The sequence below is a fragment of the Gekko japonicus genome, unplaced genomic scaffold (assembly GCF_001447785.1).
Source record: "Gekko japonicus isolate JY-2015 unplaced genomic scaffold, Gekko_japonicus_V1.1 scaffold707, whole genome shotgun sequence".
Taxonomy (NCBI): domain Eukaryota; kingdom Metazoa; phylum Chordata; class Lepidosauria; order Squamata; family Gekkonidae; genus Gekko; species Gekko japonicus.
Genome location: NW_015164686.1, coordinates 593,556 through 613,783, shown reverse-complemented (window position 1 = coordinate 613,783; position 20,228 = coordinate 593,556). Strand labels below are relative to the sequence as shown.

At 47.6% G+C, this 20,228-nt stretch overlaps 2 protein-coding genes across 2 annotated transcripts in view; one reads left to right on the top strand and one right to left on the bottom strand.

The window, feature by feature from the left end:
* LOC107108826 (dual specificity protein phosphatase 8-like) overlaps window positions 1-2,321 on the bottom strand; it is a 30,582-nt gene extending 28,261 nt beyond the window's left edge. Inside the window, exon 1 of the mRNA XM_015409345.1 lies at window positions 2,289-2,321. Coding sequence (XP_015264831.1) covers window positions 2,289-2,321 — 33 coding nt within the window. The remainder of the gene's footprint in view (window positions 1-2,288) is intronic.
* Window positions 2,322-5,203: 2,882 nt separating this feature from the next.
* The window catches only part of ADCY2 (adenylate cyclase 2 (brain)), a 200,078-nt gene continuing 185,053 nt past the window's right edge, over window positions 5,204-20,228 (top strand). The window contains exon 1 of the mRNA XM_015409355.1: window positions 5,204-5,305. Coding sequence (XP_015264841.1) covers window positions 5,255-5,305 — 51 coding nt within the window. The 5' untranslated portion in view covers window positions 5,204-5,254. The remainder of the gene's footprint in view (window positions 5,306-20,228) is intronic.

The following is a 20,228-nucleotide window of genomic DNA, read 5'->3' as shown; positions in this document are numbered from 1 at the left end:
AATGTTCCCACAGTTTGCTAGCTACAGCCTTGTTCACTGATGATGCCCCCACTTTAACCAGCCATGGAAACAGGGTGGATTTGATTTAAGTCAAATCAATTTAAATAACAATTTAAATCACTGGTCAGTAAGACTAGATATAAATCATGGTTTTCTACATAAAGGCTCATTCTTGCTCGTATAATCTTAATATTTACAACCAGATGAAGGTGTCAGTTTTAGAATCGTAACTTTTCAAATTAGTTTTATGTTTAAATAAAGAAATTACTGATTTGGCTATTAACTGTAAATATTCCCAAACTGGATCTCTTTTATAGCCTGTTGCCCTTATAGGTTTTCTCCTCCAGGGAGAGAATAGTATGATCAGGGCTATTTTGGGGCAGGAACGCACAGGAACGGAGTTCTGGTTGGCTCCCAAGTTGGCCACGCCCACAGCAGGAACTCATTAGCATAATAGGCCACACCCAACAGCAGAAATTCATCAGGATTGGCTACATAAGGGGTGTGTGGCCTAACATGCGAAGGAGTTCCTGCTACAAAAAAGGCCCTGGGTTTTGACAACAAACAAGGTAAACAGAATAAGAAGCAAAAGGTGGGTGTGGCTGGATGACCACACGTCTGGTAACATGGGGGTGCGGCCTAATATGCTAATGAGCTGTGCTGTCAGGGCTGTGGTCTAATATTTTTAAATTAATTTATTTATTTTTGAATTTATACTCCGCCCTCCCCGAAGGCTCAGGGCGGCTCACAAGGGGCAAAAATGCTCAAGTTAAAACATTAAAACAGTACAGAATAATATAAAATACAACAATACAATTTACTAAAATATGCTTTCCGGTGCTCTAAAATTATTTAACTATAAAAGTACAAGATGCTACTGAGTTTCTGCTGTTGGGTATGGCCTATTATGCTAATGAGTTCCTGCTGGGCTTTTTCTACAAAAAAAGCCCTGAGTATGATAAATCTCAGGCTAGACACACAAAGATCCCGAGACTTGTGGAGTATTCGGCTCCAAAGAGTTCTCATTCATTTTTACTGCTTGCCCCTACCTCCTCACACTTAGCGCCTCCTGTAGATTATTCCACTCCAAACAATCTTCTATCGAACTTCTTGGAACTTAGCACTTAAGAGGTAAGGGCTTGATTCTGTGTACATAGATTTGCAGAGGAACAATGGAATTAAGGTCTTTTTCTTTTATAACATTTTTGCTGTGAAGAAGACGCATGTTATCTCTGCAGACACAAATTCAGAGTTTTGAGAACTGCCTAAGTTCAATTTATTAATACGGTCTATGATCAGCACAAGTTACATGACTACAATTCTTATAAAATAATAAAATCATATATGGAGAAAGAGAAATATAGTTCTTACAGCTTTGAATGCCAGGTCCAGATCTCCTAGACTAACATAAGAACATAAGAGACGCCAATGTTGGAGCAGGCCAAAGGCCCATCCAGTCCAAAACTCTGTGTCACACAGTAGCCAGAAATACCAGGTGCCATCATGAGGTCCACCAGTGGGGCCAGGACATTAGAAGCACTCCCACTGTTGACCCCCCCCAAGCACCAAGATGACAGAGCATCCCTTGCCCCAGAGTCCCTATCTATACCTTGTGGCTAATAGCCACTGATGGACCTCTGCTCCATATGCTTATCTAATTCCCTCTTGAAGCCGTCCATGCTTGTAGCCGCCACCACCTCCTGTGGCAGTGAATTCCAAGTGCTAATCACTCTTTGGGTGAAGAAGTACTTCCTTTTATCCATTCTAACCTGACCACTCAGTGCCCACGGGTTCATGTATTGTGAGAAAGGGAGAAAAGTACCTCTTTCTCTAGCTGCTCTTTCCCATGCATAATCTTATAAACCTCAGTCATGTCTCCCCTCAGTCGTCGTTTCTCCAAGCTAAAGAGCCCTAAGCGCTTAATCCTTTCCTCATAGGGAAAGTGTTTCAACCCTTTTATCATTCGAGTTGCCCTTTTCTGCACTTTTTCCAAAGCTATAATATCCTTTTTAAGGTGTGGTGACCAGAACTGCACACAGTATTCCAAAGGCGGTCGCACCATTGATTTATATAGGGGCATTATGATATTGGCTGATCTGTTTTCAATCCCCTTCCTGATAATCTCCAGCATAGCATTGGCCTTCTTTATTGCAGTCACACACTGTCTCGACATTTTCAGTGAGTTATCTACTACAACTCCAAAATCTCTCTCTTGATCAGTCTCTGCCAGTTCATACCCCATCAATGTGTATTTATTATTTAGGATTTTTGGCTCCAATGTGCATCACCTTGTACTTGGTCACACTGAACCCATTTGCCATGTTGACGCCCACTCGCCCATCCTTGACAGATCCCTTTGGAGTGCCTCACAATCCTCCCTGGTTTTCACCACCTTGAATAACTTCGTATCATCCGCAAATTTAGCCACTTCACTGCTTACTCCCAACTCCAAATCATTAATGAACAAGTTAAAAAGCAGTGGAACAAGTACTGATCCCTGCGGTACCCCACTGCTTACCAGCCTCCACTGAGAAAATTGCCCATTTATACTCACTCTCTGTTTTCTATTAATTAGCTAGTTTTTGATCCATAAAAGGACTTGTCCTTTTATCCCATGATTTTTGAGCTTACTTAGGAACCTTTGATGAGGAACTTTATTAAAAGCTTTCTGGAAGTCAAGGTAAACAATATCTATTGGATCCCCCTTGTCCACAATGTTTGTTCACCCCCTCAAAGAACATTAACAGGTTAGTGAGACAAGATCTTCCCTTACAGAAACTAGAGTCTGACTGGCCGTCCGACAACAGATAGAGCTGGGTGTCATCCGCATACTGGTGACAACCCAACCCAGGTTCTCCAAGCAATCTGGGCAAGGGGGCGCATGTAGATGTTAAATAACGTCGGGGAGAGTACTGCTGCTTGTGGCACTCCGCAGACAAGCGGGTGCCTTTGGGACAGCTGTTCCCCCAATGCCACCCTTTGCCACCGACCCTGAAGGAACGAGAAGAGCCACTGCAAAGCAACCCCCTGAATTTTCAAATACTCTCCTTCCTGTCTCCTGATTAGCTCAGTTAGGTTTTTTTCTGCTCCTGCTGAGAACGGTTTGTTACTGACCAGTTAGTCTAGCTAGTTAGACAGTTAGACTTCTCTTTTTCTCTCCTCTTTCTTACACAGTTCGTTCTCTTATTAATAAAGTGTCTTAATAAACAGCTTCTGCTCCCTGTTGTGAGAAAAGTGTGTGTGGCTGCACGTGTCTGTGAATGCGTGTTTACCCGTGCCCCCCACACTCCCCTTTTTGGTTCATGTGTCCCCTGAGTGTTGCCTCCTTAGCAAAGGCAGAGGTGTAAGCTTGGAAACCGCTAAGTGCTGGCAGAGACACTCAAAGGTCTCTTCTTAAAATAAAACTTATCTTTATTAAAAGAAAAACATTCAAAGATTTACCTGGCAAGGTGACCAGCAAGACGCTATGGCAGCTTGCCAACACAATAGAATTCTATCTCCTCAATATTGATAGTAAATACACAGAAAAATAAACATGCAAGCAAAGTCCTATCCCACCCCAAAGCATGCAAAGAACAAGAGGTTTCTCAGGCTGACTCCTACCAAGAGCCAGCAAAGATCTGTTGGATTTGACCAGTATTTATACCAAATGATCAAAGAGGTCCCTTAATTTACAGTTTTAAATTAACATTTAGAAGTTGAAATTGTCTTGCAGGAAATTGCTTCCTTGGTCTCACACAACAAAAGTGTACACAATTTACAGGATCAATACAGTGTCGTTGTTTCTTCCAGGTGTTCCCCAATATGGGAAATAAACTGTCCTTTGATGTTATCTCTGAGATGGAAGTGGGGAGTGTGAAATCCCAGTATCTCAGGAAGTTAGTTTGTTTTTGGATTGAAGCCTGTCACTCCTCAAATGGCCTTCCTAGCCAGCTGCAGTTTTATTTGCCTAGGAAATTGTGGGTCTCACACCTATGGACATGTACATTGATTCAGATCCTGGGAATGGAATGTTGTGAACTTTTGAGTTAGTGTCTGAGAGGAATGCTTTGCCTAGAACAAAGGGCTTGCAAAGTATCATGGCCTGGTTTAGTGAAACAGGCCATGGCTGTCTGCTGTTTTGCTAGCAATGACAGAGATAGACACATGGGGTTCATTTTTTAAACCCAAACCTTCTATATTTCTAAAATTTCTTACCACACTCCCTTTTACTGCATATCTACACTCATGTTATGCTGGCATGGGGTTTAGTAGCCATCCCTAAGCAGTTTACAGACCAGTGTTAGGATTTTGCTTCATATCCTTGTACATACACACAGAGAGCCAAATAGAAATTAATTTTATAATTGCTCCTTTGCCTCCAAGCAGATACCATTTGGTAATGCAAAAGGCCTGTGAATAGTAGCTTGTGACTCTGCAGCTTAGTAGTAGTTTGGTGTAGTAGTAGACAGTTTGGTATAGTGGTTAAGTGTGCAGACTCTAATCTGGGAGAACCGGATTTGATTCCCCACTCCTCCACTTGTACCTGCTAGATGACCTTGGGCAAGCTATAGTTCTGTCAGAGCTGTTCTCTCAAGGACAGTTCTGGAAAGAGCTCTCTCAGCCCTGCCTACCTCACAGGGTGTCTGTTGTGGGAAGGGGAAGGGAAAGGGAAAGGAGTTTCTAAGTTGCTCTGAGAATTCAAGTGAAGGGCGGGGTATAAATCCAATCTCCTCCTCCTCCTCCTCCTCCTCTTCTTCTACAAAGGCTATACTTAATTTCAAATTAATTGTGTTTTCATTGTTTTAGCATCTGAGCTTTTTCTTGAAATATATTATTTAAAAATGGGTAAAGCTGATTATTTAAATAAGGTTTTCATCTTGGTGATTTTCAATCACCTTGCTATAAACCAATCCATCCTGTGATTTAAACTGAGAATAGTTAAACTGAGCATAATTAATGTTCTTAAATATAATTTCAAGTCATGTAAATTTCTTACACAAATAGGCAACTGATGTACAATCAGTCCACTGATCGAGTATTTCTTGATGCATCCTAATGAAGCCAGGTGTTGCTTTCTCTGTTTGTACCAGTTAAATTATAAGTTTTCCTGTCTTTTTGTTTTCAGGAAACCGAGGATCACGTGGCATTCTTAATAACTGTTCCAACAGCTCTGGCAATCTTCTCAGCCATATTTATCCTTGCCTGCATAGAGCCCCTGTTCAAGAAGCTTCTTCGTGTTTTCTCCTTAGTAGTCTGGGTGTGTCTGGTTGCCATGGGGTACCTCTTCATGTGGTTTGGAGGAATCATCTGTCCTTGGGACCAGGTAGGTCTGTTGTTGTTGTTTTTCTTCCAGAGGGAGGTATGAAATTCACTCCTGCAGGCTTTCAGAGGAGCAAAGTATAGACTTCGATCCAGTGATGCAAGTGGAAACATAAATGGACTTAATGCTGTACCTGCTTGCGGGAGATCTTGTGTAACACCTAGCATGTTCATCCTTCCGGTATAGTGCTGAGACATTGGTTGCACAAGATCACATGCATGCAGAAATGCAAGTGGGGGATACAATAACTTGGTGCAAGTGGCCACCACATTCTTTTCCTTGCTCTTCTGCTTGTGCGAGAGCTCTGGCGCAAGTGGAACTTTTGCGCTGGATCCTACCCATTGTCCAAATAGGAAAGCTTATAGCAGAAAGGATTGCAAACCTCCAAGATGTTCTTTGTGAAGAGGGGATTTTCAAGCATGGTAGGGACTGTAGCTCAGTGGTAGAATGTCTGCTTTGCATGCAGAAGGTCCCAGGTTCAATTCCATGCATCTCCAGTTAAAAGAATGTCAGTGCTTTTGACCAGAGACCCTGGAGAGGTGGTTTGCCATTCAGCAAACGAAGAGTAGGCTTTGTTGTTAATGTTTGTTTGTTTTTGTTGTGAACTGTCTCTGGCAGGTCTCTGTAGAGGTAACATATTCATTTATTAAATAAATACGTAAATAGAGCATAGTGACCTAGATAGGCCAGTGATCTGACGTGTTCAGGTGGGGAACATAGTTACAAATATTGAAGGAAATGTTTTAAATTTTAATCTATATACTAATACCGAAGTCGGCCCCCTGTGTGCGGATAAATCCGCACATCAGGGGCACTTGGGGGGCATGGAGACTTTACTGTGCACCTGGGACAATGCCCAGGTGTGCAGAAAAATCTGAAAACTGTAAAAAAAATATAGGGGGATGTTTAAATCCCCAAAAAAGTAACAGAATGCCCCCTGTGCATGCGCAGGGAATGCTCTTAGAATGGCTTCGCCGCTGCTAGAGAAGGGGAGGGGGAGGCTTGGCCGGCCAGCGGCTGTAAGCTGCACATCCCTCGCTGCCGCTTCCGCCACCACTGGGGGGGGGAGGGAGAAAGTTTGGTGGCCGAGCTCCGGCCTCGCTGCCGCTGGGGGCGAGGGGGGGGAGAAAGCAGCGAGGCCTCTCCGCCAGGGCTGTGAGCCACTCAGCCACCGCCGCTGCCACAGCACGGGAAGGGAAAGCTTGGCAGGCTGGCCAGGCCGGGAGCTGTGGGGAATACTCCCCCCCCCCAGTATCGCGGGTCCCGCCTCTTGTAAAATATAATTGCAGTCCGGTGGGAAATTCTTTTCTATAAGCACAACCAGACTGAATGGCAGTTGCATAAGTGCCCACGGTTACCTGTTTGTGGTGTAATTGCTCTTTTAAAACAGACCAGGCTGGTGTCTTTAGTAGAATAAAGAGCTATTTATCTTGAAGTTCTGGCCCCATGATAAGATGACTAGTCCTCTTTAAGCCAGCTGACCACCTTGCGGAGTCACACAATACTCCAGTAGGTTGTCTGCCCAAAAGACCACATGTGTGAACTGCCTTTGTTTGAAGCAGGGGCCCCCAGCCTTTTTGAGTCTGTGAGCACTTTTGGAAGTCTGAAATAGTGTGGTGGGTGCAGCCACAAAATGGCTGCCACATGATGGTTGCCTTAGGATTCGGAGTTTACCTTCAGTCACACAATGAAGATCCTTTTGCTGTGGTGGCAGCTGCTTTAAATCTGCACAGCCAAACAAATCTCCCGTGGCCAATCAGAAGATTTGCTAGGCAAAAGACCCCCCCCCCCGCGCGCTGCTGCCCACTGAGGAGGAGGAGAGATGATGATGATTGGATTTATACCCTGCCCTTCACTTGGAGTTTCAGAGCTCCTTTCCCTTCCCCTCCCTTCCCCTCCTTTCCCCTCCTTTCCCTCCCCCTCCCCACAACAGACACCCTGTAGGTGGGGCAGAGAGAGCTCTTTCCAGAAATGCCCTTGAGAGAACATCTCTGACAGAACTATGGCTTGCCCAAGGTCATCCAGCAGCTGCAAGTGGAGGAGTGGGGAATCAAACCCGGTTTCCCCAGATTAGAGTCTGCACACTTAACCACTGCACCAAACTGGCAGGTTTCAATCTCTCAAGGTTTCAGCTCAAGCCAACAACCTGAAGGATCTTAACTTGGAAAAAGCCAACTCCAATATCTAGATTTAAGGATGACTATCCTTGGCCATATCATTGAAGGGAGATGTGAACCAAGGACTTAAGCCTTTTCTTACAGCACTGTGTTGTCCAGTATGCTTGCTCATTCTTAAATGAAGAAAACGGCAGTATTACCTGAAAGGTCTTTCTGTACAGTGTGCTTTTGAAGTGCTATTATGTACCATTTATCAGAAAATATACTGCAGAGTTTTAGAACAAAATCTGAATCCAATACTACCTTGAAGATCAACTAAATTTTCCAGGTCAAAGAAGACGGGGATGGCAAAGGATGAGATGGTTAGACAGTGTCATAGATGCAACAAACATGAAATTGAGCCAACTTCAGAGGACGGCGGAAGACAGGAAGGCCTGGCGTGATCTGGTCCATGGGGTCGCGAAGAGTCGGACTCGACTGTGCGACTGAACAACAAAAAAGCTTTTATGAGTCAAAGGGCACTTCGTCAGAAGTTTGAGTTGTCCTCATATCTATCTTTAGTGTGCAAAGGTATGGCTTTGTTTCTTAAACCTTGTGGAGCGTCTCACACTGGAATCCTCCTCCACAGTTTATCTCTCAGGATGCAATCACACAAGCAGTTGGGCCCAACATAGCTGCTCCTCCCCTCCGGATCAAACGGGCACGATCAAATGCACACATCTAGCTCCTGTGCACCAGTCATCCCCACCTCGCGCTAAAACGACTCCCATGCAGATTAAAAGTGCTGGATAGCTGAAGATCCTGCTGTTAGATTTGTCAGAATAAGCTTCAGCTCTCAAAAGATGTCGCAGGCAGCGAAGGTAGCCTGTATCTTCTGTTGAAGTAGCATGTTTGGAACTCTTCATAATACCTGGAAATAAACATTTGAAGGAACTGCCAGATAATTTCTTGCCAGCTGCACCCAGCCAGCCAGCCGGCACGATATCTCTTTCTTCTAAAGGTAAAGGTTTCCCCTTGCTTGAATGCCAGTTGAATCCGACTCTAGGGGGCAGTGCTCATCTCCATTTCCAAGCCGAAGAGCCAGCGCTGTCCAAAGACTTCTCCGTGGCCACGTGGCCAGCATGCCTAAATGCCAAGGCGCACGGAACGCTGTTACCTTCCCACCAAAGCGGTACCTCTTTAAGTAAAGGTAAAGGTTCCCTTCCTCGAAAGCCAGTCGAGTCCGACTCTAGGGTTGCGTGCTCATCTCCGTTTCAAAGCTGAAGAGCCAGCGCTGTCCGAAGACGTTTCCGTGGCCACGTGGCTGGCATGACTAAACACCAAGGTGCACGGAACGCTGTTACCTTCCCACCGAAGTGGTACCTATTTATCTACTTGCAATTTCTTGCTTTTGAACTGCTAGGTTGGCAGGAGCTGGAACTAGAGACGGGAGCTCACTCCGTCATGCGGCAACTCGGGTCTCGAACTGCTGAACTACTGACCTTCCACAGCCTGCAGTTCAGCGTCTTAACCACTTGAGCCACCGCGGCTCCTTTATCTTTATCTACTTTATCTACCTCTTTATCTACTAGCAATTTCTTGCTTTTGAATTGCTAGGTTGGCAGGAGCTGGGGCCAGAGACGGGAGCTCACTCCGTCACGTGGCACTCGGGTCTCGAACTGCCAAACTACAGACCTTCCGGTCTGCAGCTCAGCATCTTAACCTCTGAGCCACCGCGGCTACCCTCTTTCCTCTAACTGCTATCTAATGAGTCAGTCACAATAAACGTGCATTAGTGGGTTAAAAATGAAATGAAATTATTCCAGTCTTGGGCTAATTGGAAGAAGAATAGAGAAGAGTTTGGACTTATACCCTGCCCTTCATTTGGAGTCTCAGAACGGCTGACAAAGTCCTTTCCCTTCCCCTCCCCACAACAGACACCCTGTGAGGTAGGTGGGGCTGAGAGAGCTCTGACACAAACTGCTCTTTCAAGGACAGCTCTGACAGAACTACGGCTTGCCCAAGGTCACACCAGCAGGTGCAAGTGGAGGAGTGGGGAATCAAACCCAGTTCTCCCAGATTAGAGTCTGCGCACTTAACCACAACACCAAACTGGCTTTCAGAAGGTCTTAGAAGACCTCAGAAGGTCTTAGAAGGTCCTTGTGGACTCCCTGAGGACTTTGTGTCACACAGGCACCAGGCCTTCCATGCCTCCCTGGTGTGCAGGGGCTGTATTCTGATTGGGACACACATGGCAAAGGAGGACTTTGTGTCACACAGGCACCAGGCCTTCCATGCCTCCCTGGTGTGCAGGGGCTGTATTCTGATTGGGACACACATGGCAAAGGGACTTTACCCTTCCTGCCCCTCCATGCCATTTGTGCAAACAAGGAAGTTACGTGTTAATTTGATTTGGAGATGGGAGTAAGCAGTGAAGTGGCTAAATTTGCGGATGATACAAAGTTGTTCAGGGTGGTGAAAACCAGTGAGGATTGTGAGGCACTCCAAGGGGATCTGTCAAGGATGGGCGAGTGGGCGTCAACATGGCAAATGGGGTTCAATGTGGCCAAGTGCAAGGTGATGCACATTGGAGCCAAAAATCCTAAATATAAATACACATTGATGGGGTCTGAACTGGCAGAGACTGAGCAAGAGAGAGATCTTGGAGTTGTAGTGGATAACTCACTGAAAATGTCGAGACAGTGTGTGACTGCAATAAAGAAGGCCAATGCTATGCTGGGGATTATTAGGAAGGGTATTGAAAACAGATCAGCCAATATAATAATGCCCCTATATAAATCAATGGTGAGACCTCATTTGGAATACTGTGTGCAGTTCTGGTCACCACACCTTAAAAGGGATATTATAGCTTTGGAAAAAGTGCAGAAAAGGGCAACTCGAATGATAAAAGGGTTGGAACACTTTCCCTATGAGGAAAGGTTAAAGCGCTTAGGGCTCTTTAGCTTGGAGAAAAGACGACTGAGGGGTGACATGATCGAGGTTTATAAGATTATGCATGGGAAAGAGCAGGTAAAGAAAGAGGTACTTTTCTCCCTTTCTCACAATACAAGAACTCGTGGGCACTCCATGAAACTGCAGAGCGGTCGGGTTAGAACGGATAAAAGGAAGTACTTCTTCACCCAAAGAGTGATTAACACATGGAATTCACTGCCACAGGAAGTGGTGGGTGCTACAAGCATGGACGGCTTCAAAAGGGAATTAGATAAGCATATGGAGCAGAGGTCCATCAGTGGCTATTAGCCACAAGGTATAGCTAGGGGCTCTGGGGCAAGTGATGCTCTGTCTTCTTGGTGCTTGGGGGGGGGGTCAACAGTGGGAGGGCTTCTAATGTCCTGGCCCCACTGGTGGACCTCCTGATGGCAATGGTATTTCTGGCCACTGTGTGACACAGAGTTTTGGACTGGATGGGCCTTTGGCCTGATCCAACATTGGCGTCTCTTATGTTCTTATGTTCTTAATGTCAGCTACATAAAAATGTCCACATGGAGCAAGCAGAAGCTTCCTGGGGCAGTTTGATTTTGTGGATGCAGCGTGCGGGGTGGAGGGGAAGGCTGAAGCCCCCCCCTCTTCACGTGTGCTGTGGTCAGGATCAAAGCGTGGACCCTCCATGCCCCTGAGAGCCACAGACGCCCCGTTGCACCCGTGATGGGAGATCCTGATGGCCGGCGAGAGGACTTGAACCAGCCCTTACGGAGTGGAACCAGAACCAGAAAAGGGCTTTCTAGTCGGGAAGGGCAGCTCCTTTCTCTCCCCAGGATGAGTCACCTGATATTCATTAAACATGAATGCAGAGCCTGTCAGTTTATGCTAAGCACTGACGGAGTCAATGCTACACTGTGCTCAAGTCAGGTGTCTCATCAGGCTGACGCACGTCTCTGTATTTCAGAAAAATTGTAAGATAGGTTGGGCTGAGAATGGGCTCCCTTATCACGTTTGCAGTTCTTATTCATTTATTTACTTTATTTATACCTTGCCGCACTGTGGACCCAAAGTGTCTTATCTCATTTCCCCCTCCTCCAGTTTATCCTTACAACAAACCTGTGAGGTAGGTCTGACGGAGAGAGTGTGAATGACCCGTGGTCACCCAGCAGGGGTCCACAGTGGGCAGGGACGTTGCATCTGGGCTTCTTGGATTCTGGTCTGACACTGGAAGCGTCACACCACACTCTGGCACTCTTCTGTGGATTAATTCTTAGTCGATTTATGTCCCCTTAGTGTATGGTCAGGTGATAACCAAGCGGGTTCACTCAGAGCGGCTTACGATCTCCTTCCCCCTCCCCACAACAGACACCCTGGGAGGCAGGTGGGGCTGAGAGAGCTCTGAGAGAACAGCTCTGAGAGAACTTATGACTTAGGTATGTAGGGCGCTCTTTCGGCTCTGCTCCTGCAGAGTGCCGGGGGTTGGACTAGATGACCTGCAAGGTCCCTTCCAACTCTAACACTCTATGATTCTATGACTGACCCAAGGTCACAGCTGCAGGTGGAGGAGTGGGGAATCCAACCCGGTTCTCCCAGATTAGAGTCCGCACACTCAACCACTACACCAAACTGGCTCAAGTGGCTTCCATTCCTGTCCTGCTTCCCGCTCTCCTCTTCTCCTTCTCTCTCCAGCAGCACCTGGAGACCTTGGGCTGATAAGGCAAGGGAGAAGCAGCAGGGAAGTGTGTGTGCAGCTGCTGTGTGAAGAAGATATGGGTAGAAGGAGAGAGAGCTGCTGGCTGGCTCCATGTTACGTACTGAGCCTGAGCCAGCCCTGAAGGTGAACCTTGAACTGGGTGAGCGTGCTCCACAAGAACAATAGCTGGCCAGGATCCTGGAATTGATCTATAGATAAGTAGTGTGATGTAAATAGTCCATCCTTGGGTGTGTGTGTGGGGGGGAGGAGGTTGGATTTATACCCCGCCCTTCAGTCGGGGCAGAGTGGCTTACAAACCCTTTTCCCTTCCCCTCCTCACAACAGACACCCTGTGAGGTAGGCGGGGTTGAGAGAGCTCTGACAAGAAACTGCTCTTTTTCAGGAATAGCTGTGCCAGAACTATGACTTGCCCAAGGTCATCCAGCAGCTGCAGGTGGAGGAATGGGGAATCAACCCTGGCTCTCCCGGATTAGAGTCCGCGCACTTAACCACGACCCCAAATGGTACCACTTAAAAAAAAGTATCAGAAACGTCAAAGATATTATCATTCAAAAATTACGTGTCAATCCAATGAAGTTTTGGTTCTAACAAGGGTTGGTGCATTTGCTGTTAAATTTCTTGTTATATTACATATGATTCTGTCTTGTCAGGGATGCGCTAGGTGGATCCTGCATTGAGGAGGGGGTTGGACTAGATGGCCTGTAGGACCCCTTCCCCCTTTGTGTGATTCTGTGACTCTACATTGTGAACAGTTATCATGATTTATTTACATGTCTGCCTTGCTGTGTCCTGAGGACCTAGTTTGGCTTCCACTGCATCCTTCGTTCGTTCCATCCTGGGTAAAATCTTTGTGAACAGGGTAAGGGGTGAGAGGGGGTTTGCCCGAGAGCACACACAGCAAACTGGGTCCCCCTGCATCCCAACCAAAGGCCACTCAGGTTTTTTTTAAAAAGTAAACAGCCATTTTGCTTTGTCCCCCCCCCCACTCCTGTGTGTCAGCTACGCTGCCATGAGCGTGGAGATGTTTTCTAATTGCTTTGCATTCCTTCCCATGCGCTTAGTTGCTTCAGAGCTGCAATGCTTATCTTTGATGTTGTGTTGGAGGAGATTGTGGTGTCTATCGTCCGTGGGAGCTTCTCCGTTCCCAGCTTCGCTACCGTTATAGAGTCCAGCAGTCTCCCACGCGCGGGAGCCCACCTAATTGGTTATTGCTGGGGGGGCGCATACGAATGCCCTATATCCTATTATGCGCACAGGTAGCCCGCCGTTCCTAACAGTGTTCCTGTTATCGCATCTATGGCTTTCCAATAAAAGTAAAACCTTCCTGAAAGCGTGTACTTCGTTGTTTAGCTGTGGGTCCTGACATTGTGGCATGTTGTATTTTACTCATTAGCAATGAGTAATGTTCCCTCTAAGCTGTGGAGTCCTGTGAGCAAAAATTCCACTTTGTGAGCTACTGGCATTAGAATTTTGAGCAGGTGATTTGGCTACTGCATAAATTAGTTTGCTCTGGAGTCATCCTTCCTGAGCTAAGAGAAAAACGTGTGAGCCGGAGGCTAAAAATCTGTGAGCCAGCTCACACTAACTCAGCTTAGAGGGAACACTGCTCATTAGGAAACATGAATCCATTGTCCACTCTGGCCCTTCATGTTAATGCTGTGGAAACAGTGCAGTGGACACGTTTAAACTGAGTGTCTCTTCTGCCGTGCAAAGCTCATTGTGTCTGTGTGTGATTTTCACGTGGTCTCATAGCACCTTATCTGTACAGACTCATAAGAAACAAAATCAAACCTTGTATGTTTTGGTGTCGGTGTGGATTGGGTTCTGGTTCAGGTCACTGAGCTTCAATAATAAATCTGGGTTTGTTGGGGAAATGTTCCGAAGGAAAACCAACACTGCAGTGCTGATTTGCAGTGCAGGGAGGAGCAACTAAAGGAGTTCTGCTTCATGTAACTCGGGCCTGATTCTCACCAGTGTCAAGGAAAAGGTGATACTGGAACTCATCTTCATGGTAGCAATTTTCTGTGCTGAAATAGGGTTTTGTTTTGGTTTTTTGCATGATGCAGCTTTTATTCTTGTCAACCCCCAGTTGTCTTCTGAAGTGATACAGCACTGACACCATCCTCGTCATCAGCTACCTTTATTGGTGTCGCAACAAAACATACATCATCAAGGGGTAAAAGTACAACCTTCATTGTTGGAGTTGAAACATTCTTCTCCTCCTAATGGCACAACATGGAAATTTAGCCACCAAATCAGTGATCTCAGAGTTATGGGAAGATAGTAGAAAAACCATCTTGCAATCATCAGATTGACCCTCGCGAATTTGTAGCAAAGGTTCTAGATATATGGCACGAATATCACCATAAAATATACAGTGTAGGAGAACATGTTCAGTACTTTCTATCTCCCCCAGACCGCAAGAACAAAGCCTAGAGGAGTATGGAATCTTTTTAAACCTCCTGTACAGTACAGCAAGAAGGAAGATCATTAAAACGTGCTAGCATAAATGCCCTCCGATGCTCAGGGATAGTCAAGCTAGAGAAGTATCGCGAAGATCGACGGTCCAGAGTCGGCTGGGGGATAGGTGGTCCATCGGCCCTTTGGGCCCCCCGAGCTGGGCAGGCGGCACAAAGTGAGATATATCGATGGTCTGCGGCTTTTCCCTTCTGAGTCTCCGAGACCGGGCCGGTCAATCGGCCCTTGAATCTGTAAGGTCCTTGTGCTGTACCCGAGAAGAGTCGGGATCTTGAGATCAACTGGGCCCCCTGATGGCGAGCACGGGGAACAACCTGAGAGCCAGACATCAACGAAGCCCTCTAGTGGCGAGCACAGGGAACATCCCTAAGTGCTGGAAGCGACAGCGGGACACCTTCAGACTTTACAGTTGTGAATGCAGATGTGAAATCCACCCTGTTTTGGCAACAGTTGTGGGTGTACCGAAGTAATTTTGGTGGGTGTATGTTGGTTTTGTCTGCTAGTGAATTGTGGATGAGTGCTGTAGGAAGGATGAATGTAGTGGTGTGATTGTGTTTACCAGGGATTTAAAGTGGTTAGGTAGTTAGGATTCCCTGGTATGACCAGTTAGGTCAGGTAAATTGTAGGAGTTTTTTTGTATGTTGTATAGCAGCACTCTGATTGTATTGGTAGCAGAGGATTAGATAGCATTTAGTCTGTTGCATCAGGAGTGGAGGCTGTGACTCCTCTGTCATCCATCTCACTGGCGGTCTGAAGCTTGGCGGAGACCGGCCAGTGTAATAAATGCCTGGGCAGCAGATTCCGGTGCTCCTGGGGAGGGGGAAGTATTGCAGTGGGCCCAGGTGGGGTCTAAAGGGAAGGACGCAGAGAAACAGGAAGGCTCGACGTCCTTCCAGCCTACAGCCCATCCCAAGAGTGGCCGGCAGTGGGGCCAGGAAAGAGTACCCCCCTCCATCATTGGTGTTGTGCAATGCCAGGTCTATTAACAACAAAACCACAACCCTTCGGGATTTTGTGATGGATCATCAAGTTGACCTGGCGTGCATGACCGAGACCTGGGTGCGGGAAGGGGATACGGTGGCTCTCACCCAGCTAGCCCCACCTGGGTTCTCGGTCCTTCACCAATCATGGACTAGGGGGCAGGGGGGAGTGGCTATCTTCATCGGGAGGTTTACTCCTTCAGGGCGCTCCCGGCAGTGGAGATCGCGGGCGTAGAGTGTGTCGGCTTGATGCTGGAGGCTGAGGAGAGTTTGGCGATTTGGTTGGTGTATCGACCGCCTAACACACCAGCCAATAGCCTGCTATCCCTGCTGGAGGCCGTATCAGGCTGGGCGGTGGAGCACCCTAGGCTGATTGTCTTGGGTGACTTCAACATCCATGCCGAGGATGTGACCTCCAGCCGGGCTATGGACCTAGTGTCATCCATGGTGGTACTGGGACTCTCTTAATTCATCTCAGCTCTCACGCATCGGGCCGGTCACATGATCGATTTGATCTTTGCGGCTGGGGTGGACCGTATTACTGCAGAGGCAGTACCATGGTCAGACCACCAGGCCCTGAAGGCCCATCTGAATGTTCCACCCCGATCTTGTTTAGGCGGCGAGTGGATTTTTGCTTGCCTGAGGGGCCAAATGGACGCTTTACGGCTCCAGATGGCCCTACGGGATCCGAGGCCCCCTGGCGGCTTGTTGGATGAGCTGGTGGAGGACTGGCATGCCCGGCTCTCCTCAGCCATTGACGAGTTCACTCCCAGTCGCCCTCTCTGCACTCGTTCTAGGCGAGCACCCTGGTATACTCAGGAGCTGTGTCAGCTGAAGCGAGAACGGAGACAGCTAGAGAGATGGTGGCGTCATGCTTGCGACAAGGCGTCAAGAGCATCTTATAGGACGTTTACGAGATCCTATGAGATGGCAGTCAAGGCCGCAAAGAGAGACTTCTATGCGACCAGGATTGCATCTGCTAGCTCACGCCCAGCCCAATTATTTAGTACAATTTGGTCTTTGATGGCTCTGCCACAGGGCAGGCAAAATGTTAGGGAATTGGACATCGGCTGTGAGGCTTTTGCGAGCTATTTTGCAGATAAAGTCCTGGTGCTCCACCATGACCTCCCCGCCACAATTGAAACAGTGAATGAACTTGAGGCCCCTTGAAGGTCTTTGGTGCCGGGTTTAGAGTGTTTCAACCTACTCAGCCTGGAGGAAGCTGACAGACTGCTCGTATCTGTGCGTCCAACCACATGCGACCTTGATCCGTGTCCCTCCTGGCTCATTAAAGTGGACCACAAGGGGTTCCGAGGTGCCCTGTGGGAGATTGTCAACAAGTCCCTCTCAGAGGGATGGTTCCCCGGGGCACTCAAGGAAGCGATGATCCACCCCCTCTTGAAAAAAACATCTTTGGACCCGGCCGAATTGGCCAACTATCGGCCGGTGTCCAATTTGCCCTATTTGGGCAAATTTATTGAGAGGGTGGTGGCGTTACAGCTACAGGGCTTTCTGGATGATGCTTCTGTCCTTGATCCCTTCCAGTCCGGCTTTCGCCTGGGTCATGGGACGGAGACGGTGCTGGTTGCCCTGACGGATGACCTTTGTAGGCATCTGAATCGAGGTGGTGTGTCGGCACTGTTGCTGTTAGATCTGTCAGCCGTGTTCGATATGGTCGACCACCAGTTGCTGCCCCAGTGCCTTGCCAACGTGGGGATTCAGGGGCTTGCCCTTCAATGGTTTGCCTCTTTCCTCCAAGGTCGGGGACAAAGGGTGGTGATAGGGTATCGGCGGTCCTGGAGGCATCCTCTTGAGTGTGGGGTGCCTCAGGGGGCGGTGCTGTCCCTGATGTTATTTAACATCTATATGCACCCCCTTGCCCAGATTGCCCGGAGTTGTGGGCTTGGGTGCCATCAATATGCAGATAACACTTAGCTCTATCTATGTTGGGAGGCCAGTGTCTCCACCCCGGATGACCTTCATCGGGCCTTACAGGCTGTGGCTGGTTGGCTCAGACTGAGCCAGTTGAAACTAAACCCGGCAAAGATGGAGGTCCTGGGCCTGAGTCGGATCGGTTCAGGGCTGGAGCTCCCTCTCCCAACTTTCGATGGGGCGCCTTTGGTGCCAGCGCCGGAGGTTAGTAGTTTGGGTGTGCTCCTGGATTCCTCTTTAATGATGGAAGCCCAGGTGGCAGCCACTGCCAGGTTGGCCTTTTACCACCTTTGCCTGACTCGGCAGTTGGTCCCTTTCCTTGACCGTGATGACCTGGCCACAGTGATCCACGCGACAGTCACCTCGAGGTTAGACTACTGTAACGCTCTCTACATGGGGCTGCCTTTGTCACAAATCCGGAAGCTGCAGCTAGTGCAGAATGCAGCAGCCAGGCTGTTGATGGGCCTCTCTAGGCAGGAGCACATCCAGCCTGTGCTGAAAGCGCTGCACTGGCTGCCAATGGCGTACCGGATCAGCTTCAAAGTGCTGGTTCTTACCTTTAAAGCCCTATATGGCTAGGGCCCGGCTTACCTAAGGGACCGCCTTTCCCCGCATGTTCCCCCAAGGGCACTACGGTCGGGGAGTCAAAATCTCCTGGTAATCCCAGGCCCCAGGAATATCAGATTTGCTGGTATGAGGGCCAGGGCATTTTCGGTGGCGGCTCCTACCTGGTGGAACGAGCTCCCGGAGGAGATTCGGGCCCTGCGGGACCTTGCGTGGTTCCGCAGGGCCTGCAAGACAGAGCTCTTCCGCCAGGCTTTTGAGTAGGAGCCGCCGCCACCACTATTCCATCATTGCTACCCCCCATTATCGCACGTCAACCACCAATTGTGCGGATATGAAATGGGGTGCGAGACGTCCCTGGATGAAGATGGGATGGTTGTGCTGCTAGGAGGTATGCTGTTGGCCTGGAATTAATAACTTTTACCAGACCCCCATCTTGTAACTACTGATTCTGTGACTAGAGCACTGACACTTTAGTGTTTTGTATTGTATTGTTTTATTCTGTTTTTATCTGTTTTAACTTTGGCACTTGTGCCTCTTTGTTAGCCGCCCTGAGCCTTCGGGCAGGGCACGATATAAATCCAAAAAATATAAAAAATAAATAAAGTACTCAGCCAAAAAACCATTTGTAGACATCCCCCACCACAAAGGGGAACATCTACCAGAGGCAAGACTTCTGAGTTCTTGCATCTCAATATACAGCACAGACACAGATTTACCGTTGCAGCAAGAACTAGGGCTAAGGGTTCAAATGGAGGAGAGGGAGAGCATGTAGCTCCCCCTGTCCATAAGATACAAATTGAAGGCTTGTGCAGCCTCAGTTTGCCTTGAGGCCATGCAATTAAGGGAACAGAGATTTCACCTATTAATCTCCCCTTGGTTTTGCTGTTCAACACTGTCTCCCCTGCTCTGCTGTTAATATTTTAAAGGGAATATTATATATATATTAAAGGATAAGCCTTCTCTCCAGAGTGGGGAGCTAGCTTTGAACAGCAAACCTGTGCAGAGGTCGATGGGTTAAACCCCCTCTTCCTCCTCTGCAAGACCCCAAGGCAAACTGAAGTGGTGCAAGTCTGCAATTTGCATTTTATGGACAGAATGTGTACCTGCTTGAGCGGCAGGGGTTTTTTTGTAGAAAAAGCCCAGCAGGAACTCATTAGCATAATAAGCCACACCCAACAGCAGAAACTCATTAGCATATTAGGCCACACCCCTGACAGCAAAGCCCATTAGCACATTAGGCCACACCCCCATGTTACCAGAAGTGTAGTCATCCAGCCACACCCACCTTTTGCTCCTTATTATGTTTACCTTGTTTGTGGTCAAAACCCAGGGCTTTTTTTGTAGCAGGAACTCCTTTGCATGTTAGGCCACACACCCCTGATGTAGCCAATCCTAATGAGTTGGGTGTGGTCTATTATGCTAATGAGTTCCTGCTGGGCGTGGCCAACTCAGGAGCAAGCCAGAACTCCGTTCCTGTGCGTTTCTGCCCAAAAATAGCCCTGTTGAGCGGTGAGTGTCAGCTGTAACACAGTAGTATTAATGATGCATGTATGAAATGATGAGATCTTCGGTACTGAATCTGTAAGAAGCTGTTCTAATTTGCCTTATTTGATTTCTGTTGATTGCACTATTAACCTTTAAAGCAGTAGACATTTGTCCTGCTTGCTGTGTGTGTAACAAAACAAAAACCTTCAACCAGATCTTAGTTCTGTGTGTTCCCTGCTCAGGATTCTTCCCTTTCCCTCAACTTCTTCTCCCCCCACCCCAAGATTCCAGACATGTGTTTCTAGGGCTAATTGACCCCCGATTCTTTCTGTCACCCCTTCCCAAGACTGTGTGGCAGCAAGAGCGTGTCTATTTTTGAAAACTCTGCTGCTCGTAAAGTATAGATGAATGCTCAGAAGCTAAATGAAAATGAGGACTATTATATACGTAACTTAATTATAAAACGGTCTGCAATTCATCTTCAGTTGTTGAGCCCTTTGGATGAGGCAGTGAAGCGGGAAACCAACAGGTACAAAAAGTTTCTCTTTCTGCTTCTCAGCCTCCAAATTGCCCCCAATGGTCCATGCCATCCACCATCGTGTTTCACACAGTGGCCTACTAGTTGCATCAAGGAGTCAACAAACAGGCCATACAAACAAAGGTGTTGCCTCTAAGCACTGGTATCCAGAGGCTTACTGTCTCTGAATGTAGAGGTTCCCTTTCATCGTCAT